The sequence below is a fragment of the Nymphalis io genome, chromosome 3 (genome assembly GCF_905147045.1).
Source record: "Nymphalis io chromosome 3, ilAglIoxx1.1, whole genome shotgun sequence".
Classification (NCBI taxonomy): Eukaryota; Metazoa; Arthropoda; class Insecta; order Lepidoptera; family Nymphalidae; genus Nymphalis; species Nymphalis io.
Genome location: NC_065890.1, coordinates 8814803 through 8824265, shown reverse-complemented (window position 1 = coordinate 8824265; position 9463 = coordinate 8814803). Strand labels below are relative to the sequence as shown.

Here is a 9463-nt window from a genome sequence, read left to right as displayed (position 1 = left end):
AGAGACCCAGCCAAATCCTGCCCTAAACGAAAATTGACTCGGAAAAAGTTACTTGTGAGTGTTTGGTGGACTAGCGCCGGTGTCGTTCACTACAGCTTTCTAAAATCTGGCCAAACGATTACGGCTGATATCTATTGTTAGCAACTGCAAACCATGAAGGAAGAACTAGCTGGTAAACAACGGAGATGGGTCAATAGCTCTAGGCCACTGCTGCTTCAACGCAAGACCACACACTGCACTTCAAATAACCACTAAGTTAGATGAGCTACAATTGGAATGTCTGCGACATCCACCCTACTACACCCGGACCTTGCTCCAACAGATTACCATTATTTCCGGAATTTTGACAACGTCTAACAAGGAAAAAATTCAACTCCGATGCGGCAGTCCAAACCGCCTTCAAAGAGTTTATTGATTCTCGCCCCCATGGTTTTTTTTTCGTAAGGTAAAATGAACTACCTATGAGATGGCAAAAGTGCATAGATAACAATGGTGCATACTTTGATTAATTAAATATATTTTACAAAAAAAAAATTGACTTTATATTTCTCCCGTAGAAAACGCCAATTTCATATGTATGGACCTAATACTTAGGTAGTGTAAGTTTCTAACAAAACGTGTATGCTATGTAAGTACACAATAATTATGATAATAGGTAATACTATGAAGTTGAAATTGTTGGAGTACAAAACAAATATAATAAGCAATTTATAATATTAATATTATAAATTTCGTTTCATTACAGAAATTTTATTAAAAATAATAAATGCTTCAATATTATTCCATATCTGGAAGCGTTTTTTATTTAATGAACAATGTACTATATACTATACCTATGTACATAGTTTTGTGTTATAAACATCGTAATATTATTTTACTATTTATTATTAATATTACAATGATAATGATTTATCATGCATAGGCAAATCAAGTATGAGTCGCGTTCGTCTATATTTGATACACACCTACGATACGATATGCGCGTCTGGATGTTTATAGTTCATGCATGAGAGAGAATCGTTGTGTGCGTGCGGCTCATATTTGAGCGCGAACGCAGCGGCATCAGCGGGTCGCGAGAGAATTATTACGTGAACGCGACTAGCTTGTTTCGATGCCGTCAGCGCATATGTCTGAACACTGAGTGCGATTGTAAATTGTACTAATTGGGCATGGCGGTCTTTACTGATAAAACAGTGCTTTCAACAATTACTATCCTAGTGGCAATATTATACAACAATCGCGCATTCGCCCTGTAAAACAAAAACCAGTGGTACAATAATTTATAATAATACGAGAGCAAGTCTATTGCTAGGACTGGTGCATTATGCATATAACAAGTGTATGTGTGCGTGAAGTGTTCACAAATAGTCGGTGCGAAAGGGGTTCGGAATGATCACTATTGTAAGTAAATATAACTACAATCGAACGCGATGATACAATTTTGAGGTTATGTTTAACATTGAGATGGAGGCGTTTATATTATCGTTGTGTAATGATTATGGATATGTTTAATTTTGTTAAAAACGAGTAAGACTTCGCCTTGCCTTTTTTTGTGCCATTAAATAATAATCAAGTTTTCATATAGGTACATTGTTCATTTGGCATTAAACCAAATATTAATTTGTCATGATTAAATAAGGGCATCATACTCTGCACTCGATACATAAATAATATACCTATAGACTATATATATATACTTTTCGATTTTGTTATATTATGTTATAAAACTTATATGAACATCCTAAAATAAATAAATATATACTAAAATCTGTAAAAAAAATTTAAAGTTTATTCATAATATTTACATATGTTTTTTGAAGTTATTGGTTACACTATAATTAAAAACATTACTTGTCCCAATTGCTACGCCTGTTTTATATATATCATTGACCTCGTTAATAATTTATTGTATTCAAGACGATTGAGAGCACGAATTAATTGCCTAAACAATCGATAAATTTATCGAATGACTTCGAAATCAGAGATTAGATTAAACTGAAGAAGGATTATTTTCATAATGAATATAAAAAAATAACACTTAGAGAGTGATGGATTTACCTTTTCTTTATTAAAATTAGCAATAAGCTTATGGGATTTTAGTCCTAATTCCACAACTTTTAAACTTGTGTTAGAGTGGTTACGGCAGGTTAGAAAAAAAGTCGTCAGAGCGTCACGGTGCGTCACGATGCGCAAGCGATTCCGAGGCGCTCCTCGTAAAGACGGAAAAAGTACCGCTCGTTTTTTAATGGATATTTCGATGTTCGGGGCGCACTCGGCGCCTTGGACACCGGCGAGCCCCACATACCAGAAAGGTAGAAAACAGTATTTAGACTGGAAGTTTTATATATTTGATCGAAAACCGATCGCCGGTGTCCAAGGCCGGTGTCTATGGCCTAACAATTAAGTCAAAAATATGCTTAAATAATCTTATTTTAAGCTGGGGCTGATTCTAAAACTAAGACTTGTTAAGCCTATTCTTCCAATATACGAAATCGTGATAACAATATTTTATTTCTGCCAAATTCGTTTAAAGATTGATTAAATCAGCATAAACATTGGTTTGTTTATATGGAGGCTGCTTAAAATTTCTAACAAGTAAACAGAATAAACGATTCATCTGCATCTAGTTTATCCAAACACTTATATTAGTCCTACTTAAGTATATTTCAACGACTCAAAAATGAATTTTATCTTATCACCGACTGCTTCAAAGATAAGTGGCTACCTAAGAGCTATTTATCACTGAAATGTCAGGATTAACTATTTATTAGCTGCGATTTTCGTATGACCAGTTGTATACATTAGTGTTACTGGACCAGACGATGTTATCTGTTTTGACAAGAAAAACGGGCTTTAAACAAAGAATATTGAATCACTTTAAATACGAGTACGTCTATAGTGACAACAGACGAATTTGAATGTGTCAGAAATAAACATACGTAGTTCTTAAATAATATATTTTTCTATTGTCATGATTATCAAACAGTTCCGCGTTAGATAGTTTCAAGTCATAGTTGCTTTGTATCATCTCATTGACCATTTAGAAAGTAGCGACTGCCTGTTACCAGTTACTACTTGCTGCTCATCAATGATTTCGAGCAACGCCACCCAATGAATTAGGTGTTTCTAATTCTATGTGTATTGGCGGAAGCATGTTTTGGAATTCTTATCATGTTTGCGAGATTATCCTCAACAAAAGAATTATATTGTAAACAAATTTATCAACCTCTGTGGTGCTTATCCGAATTTGCATCATCGAAGAATACGCTTAAGGTTAATAGTTTTTCTATAGACTATGTAGCATTTTGCTAAAAATAAATTGCAAAGGAATAAGCACTGGGTTATATTTGAAAGTAGTTAAAAAATAATTTAATCTTATTCAATTACTTTAATTCAGTTTATGGTATGTATACATAGTTATCGTTTAGAAAATGTGGTGTACGGTGTAAAAATGTGGACGAATGAAAATATTTTAATGTAAATCCAACTTCTTTTAATGGAACTTAGTATTCGATTTCATTCAATGTCTATTTTGCACTCATTAAAAATAGACGAAGCCTATCAATTTGCAATATAAGTTAAACAATGTAATAATTAAGCTTGTGCAGGCTAACTGTTAAAAGTTTTGCCCCTTGTCCGGCAAATACATCATTGTATTATAACGTTGCGCGATAAAAAAAATGCGTGGGATAGAAAATTAAAATTCATTGATCCTTCACGGGTCAACTATTCGATACACTTGAACATAAGAATGTCACATCTTATTACTCGCGAGTGGCTGACCTGTGTATTCGATATTTTATACCGCAAGTGGCTCTAACACGTGATCTACCGACCCGTAGTTGATTGAAAGGCCGATTCTACTCCTGTGCTGTCATTAATCGAGCGTCATTGGACTGAATATTATTAATATCGGGAGATTATCGATCGCAAGTTCCCCCATCTCTCTTTAACGTCATCGTGAGCCACGCGCCCCCGCATTAGTACGTCACGGATTTGTGACGGCATATGACGTCATAGTTTCCACGCATGCGCCGTGTATACATTTATATCTTTATATATTCATATAGTCCGTTGTTTGTCTAAATATAGATTATGATTTTATCCTTTTTTTAGATTATATATTTTTAAATAAAAATAATTTTATCTAAATATTTTTTTTTTTTTAAATATATATTTTGTAGCTTAGATTAAAAAAAAAGAAATATTTAATACGTTATAATTCAGTGAAATTAATATTATATTTCTCAAATATTGATAAAGATATACAAATTTTGTTATAATAACATGGTTTTAAATAATCTCTTGTACTTTTGCCATGACATCTCTGTGAAAATTCACAGAACACAATGTGTACAATTTAAAGCTTTTCATTGCCAATGCTCAAACTCCCCTCATTTTACACCACCCGTCAGCAGATGGCGTGAGTTCTCCACTGCCAATTAACAATATGGCGTTTCATTCACAGTCGCCGTGAATTATACGCGATGTTAGTTAAAGTAATTTTATTTTAATACACTTTATTTGTTTCTAGTTTTACCTATAATGTTTTGTTTCTTTATTACGATGTTTTCGGGCATATTATATCAAATTATAACAGGTACGTAAAGTGTTTACGTAATAATGGCGTGTTTGGCTCACCACCTCTTGAGTATTGATTAGTGAACCGGTTATCACGCATGATACAGTGAATATTGTAAATTATTTGTGTATTTTGACGGTAAAATCTCATTGTGAAATTAAGTTATCATATGTGTCATCAATCGTTATTATTCAGAAAATGAATATATCCGTTGTAGGAGCAATTTAGCATTGGTGCATTAAATTGACGCATTAAACTTCACGTTGCCTAGCAACAACGTTACCTTGAAAAATAGTTCTAATTTTAGTTTGTTGTTCATTTAGTCTGCTTTATTAGGATACTAAAAATCTGTTATTCACAATATTTTCTTTTTCTTTACAGGTAACAACATCGATTCTTTTGGATTTTGGTTTATGTAATAAATTAAAAAAAATAAAATAAAGAATATTGATAACAATAATGGATCCTATATTGGAAAATGAAGCTGCAACGGCGGAATCAGCAAGCAAGCATGGAAAAAATAAACACAGAAATAAAAAGAAAAAAAATCAACTTGAATTTCAAAACGAAAGTCAAACAGTTGTTGGTGAAAGGAAAAAATTTGTTGTCACGACGTTAACAACATCGGATGATCAAAGTGTTCCTTCTGAACATTTACCTCAAAGTAATGTTCATACTATTCATTTTGGGACACGTGGTGTTGAATCACAGAGGCCTCATGTAAGATCAATTTTTAGAGAACGATCTGCTGAATCGTCAAGGCCGTCAAGTACAGAAAGGGAAACGGTGAACAAAAAAGAATACGAAACCTTTCACGGAACATCGTCTAGTCCAAGAAGCTCTATTTTCGATATATTTCGGATAAGAAGAAAAAGTGATTCCAAAAAGCATCAATCGCTTATTCAAAATGTTAAAGGTGCATTAGGTGGAACAACCAAATCTGCGGAAGCTCCAGAAAATTCTAAAGAAGATCCAAATTTACAGGACACAAAAGAGTCTCATAAAAAATATTACTATACAGTAACAGGAGTTTCATCAAGAAAATCTAGCCCCATTACTAGGGTCATGGATATATTCAGAAGTAAGCCCCAACCGCAGCCAGACCAGAATTCGTCTGAAACTGTAAAGAAAAAGAATACGAAACAAGCTCGTCGTTCCTCTATAGGAACGACTTCACCTACTTATCATAAAAATTCTTATGCTTCCTTAGACCCTGTACAAGCTAAACAATTGTTTCGAGAAGTTCGTGGGCTACCTAAGTATGATCCATACTTATCTATTGTGCAAATATCTTTAGGTGGTCGTGACAAAACAAGACTTCTTTTAAATTTTTTCAAATACCATAAGTGTTACGAAATTCTTCCTAAGTCAGCAAAAGTGATAATATTTGATACTATGTTCCCAGTTAGAAAAACATTTCCTACTTTGGTTTCTCATGGTATCCGATCGGCTCCATTGTGGGATGCTACTAAAAAATTACTCGTAGGTATGATTACTGTTACTGATTTCATTAGAATTCTTTTACATATTGAAAACGAAAATGGTTCAATGGATGATTTAGAGAAACATACTCTTCATAATTGGAAGAAAATTTTAGGGCCTACGCGTAAACCTTTATGTAGTGTAAGCCCTGATCAATCATTGCATGACGCTATAAATTTACTTAATAAAAATAGAGTTCATCGCCTTTTAATGATCGATCCTCTAACAGGAGATGTATTGTATATATTATCTCATAAAAGAATATTACGATTCTTGTTCGTTTATCTGAATGAATTTCCAGAATTAACTTTTTTTCACAAAACTCTGCTTGATTTAAAAATAGGTACCTATGAAGATATAATATCTGTTACTGATAACACAAATATTAAAGAAGCTTTCCAGCTATTATTAGAAAAAGATGTCTCAGCTTTGCCCATTTTAGATGAAAATGGTGTTCTTATTAATGTTTACGCTAAATATGAAGTGTTGAATTTGGTAAGTGAAAAGTTATATTTGAATTTATCGTTAACAATAGGTGATGTACGAAACAAAAAGAAAGACTGGGAAGAAAAGATACAAAAATGTCTTTCAAGTATTACTTTATATGAGGCCTTAGAAATTATAGTTAGAACCGAGAGTCATCGATTATTATTAGTAAATAAGGATGATAAGCTTATAGGAATTGTTTCACTGTCAGATATTTTAGTTTATCTAAATAGGATTATTCCGACAGAAAAGAAAGTTTCATCACTGCAGGAAATATTTAGGCCATTGGAAGTAAATAAAGTACCCGAAGCGTTAAGAGAAAGTGAGAATGAAGTCATAACTCTTACTGTACCTAATATAAGAGCGCAAAATGTACCTGAGGCTAATAAAGCCATTTGTGAGTCAAATAATTCTACAGATGACGTTAAGGAAGCAATGACTAATGAATTGGAGACTGAAGTAGAAGACACTAGTTCAAATACTGAGACAGATATTGATAATACGAAGTCACCTGCATTACCACAATCTCAATCAAATGATTAGATTTAAAAACTGATGATTCGTAATTTAAAATAATTCCAAAGATATAAATACAATTAGTGTATTCATCTCAAATATGCTTTCTGCTTGTAACTTATGATATTGTAAATTAACTTATTACGTAATTGTTAATAGTAGCAATCAATACCACGTGAATGCCTTATTTATTGTTTAACCCATTATAATATATCGCTAAAAACCTAATAAAATATTTTAGCAGCATTTCTGTTTGTTTTAATTGTAGCCACAGTAAAAATACATTGTAAATACTTTTGTTTATAGTAAAATTAATTTATAATTTCATAATATTATTTTTCAACAATATCACTTTATTTCTAAATAGTCAACTTCTAATGTTGATAGGTTTAATTTGATCAGTAGATATATACATTCATTAAAATATGAATACAATATTCACTCAATGCGATTGTTTCATATTAAATGTTTAATGGAAATATAGACAAACAGTTTATATGACAACTTCAATAATTAAATCATTTGACATTAAAATATAACAATAAAAACATGCTGTTCGATTTTAAAACAGCTTTATTTAAGAATGATTTATTTATAATAAACGATACTACATAATCATGAACTTGTTAGCATTTTTTCTGAAACTTGCTTACAGATTAATTTATTTTATTTTTATAGGTTATATGAGAGGCTTCATTATTTTTAATATTGAGATAAGAACTTTACACTGAATCTAAAAAAGTATATACTTTTGTTATTAACGGTCTGTCTGCTCTAAATAAACAAATAAATCAGATTTTTTTTAAAAATATTGTTTGCATTACTTATGTGATTGTACTCACTACAATAAATAAAGTATGAAAGTAATTAGTTTAACGTATTAAAGTCATCACACACGCAATTATCAGTTTTTTTACAGCCAAACAGCACTTCCTGGTATTGTTGTATTCTGGTTTGAAACTGTAATCGTAGTATAACGTGATTACAGGTACAAGGCGTTAATTCTTAGTTCCCAAGATTATTGGATGGTATAAGGTATAGTAAATATTTTTTGCCGCGCCAATGTCTATGGGCGGTGGTGACCACTAACTATCAGATTACATACATTTGCCAGTCCAATTAACTACAATAAATAAAAAAGTAAGGTCACTAGAAGCGGCCTATCCCTATTTGCACCTAAAAATTGGTTATGCAGGTGAGCTTAATATTATACACGTAAATTTCCTATTCAAAACATTAATATTTAATCCTTTGTCCCAAACGTAATCAAAATATTATAAACATTAGCTTGAGCTACTATGCAGAATAGTAATTATAATATACAAACTTATTATACATATTATTGACAACCAAATTATCAAGACTCTGAAATATTAAAGCAAGGTCAACTTTTTTGTTGCTCCTTATTGTGCTGTTGTTATAATTTAAATGAGCGATGGTGAAAAAAAATCTTCATTTTAATAGGAAATCCGATCTTTCACCAATTTTCGCGAAATAATGTAGTATCAGCATCATCTTCTTAGAGTACTAATAATAATTATATTATCATAAAATACATACAAGGATGTAATTTTTTTGTTAACATGTTAACTAAAATTAAAAAAAAGTTATTACTATTTAATACTGTCCAGACTGAACCTGTAACCTATTTCAGTAACCGTAACCGTAACAGCCTGTGAATGTCCCACTGCTGGGCTAAAGGCCTCCTCTCCTCTTTTTGAGGAGAAGGAGGCCTTTATTTTTCTTATATTATCTTTGTAATTTTTAATTGAGGATTTTTTAATGTTTGTGTGTGTTTTTTTTATAGAATAGGAACGCGGACGAGCGTATGGACCACGCATTGTAAGAACCATCGCTTACATCACCAATGCGCCACCAACCTTGGGAACTAAGATGTTCCCTTGTGTCTGTAATTACACTGGCTCACTTACACGGTAAACGGTAAAGTTAATCATGTGGGTAGATCGCGGATAGAATTGCACGCGGACCAATTCTATATAATTGAAACGTACAAACAGTAATTAATATTTATTATTTACTAGCCGTCCTATAGTATTTCATATAACGATAAGTCTCCGAAACTATCCGACGACTCCGAGGTTTTGAGAAACCTGCTCTAGCTCCACATTTCTAACTACAAATTCGAAATGCCATAAAAAATCATATTAATATAAATTATTTAACCTCCTTATTGGATGAATGTTCAAAAATATTTTTTTTTACTTTCAAATTCCCACAGTGCTGTCCATTTTTGTAAATTACTATGATTTTGATTGAGCTTAGTAATTTGTTGTGCATGTTTTGATTTCGTGATAGTCATGTTAATTTCAAATTTTAATTCTTTTTAAATACTTTCTACGTACTTATCTAAGCTATATAAGAAACTTCTGTGCAAAA

At 32.0% G+C, this 9463-nt stretch overlaps 1 protein-coding gene across 2 annotated transcripts; it reads left to right on the top strand.

The window, feature by feature from the left end:
* Positions 1-1045: 1045 nt before the first annotated feature.
* On the top strand, positions 1046-7312 carry LOC126781434 (5'-AMP-activated protein kinase subunit gamma-2-like). Of its 2 annotated transcripts, none has more exons than XM_050506417.1 (2): positions 1046-1401; positions 4964-7312. In XM_050506417.1, the coding sequence occupies exon 2, from the start codon at positions 5042-5044 to the stop codon at positions 7091-7093; it is 2052 nt and encodes a 683-aa protein (XP_050362374.1). In that variant the 5' UTR covers positions 1046-1401; positions 4964-5041; the 3' UTR covers positions 7094-7312. The 2 variants fall into 2 exon arrangements, with proteins under 2 accessions (XP_050362374.1, XP_050362375.1); XM_050506418.1 differs by lacking the exon at positions 1046-1401 and adding an exon at positions 4453-4600.
* The last annotated feature ends 2151 nt before the right edge of the window (positions 7313-9463 follow it).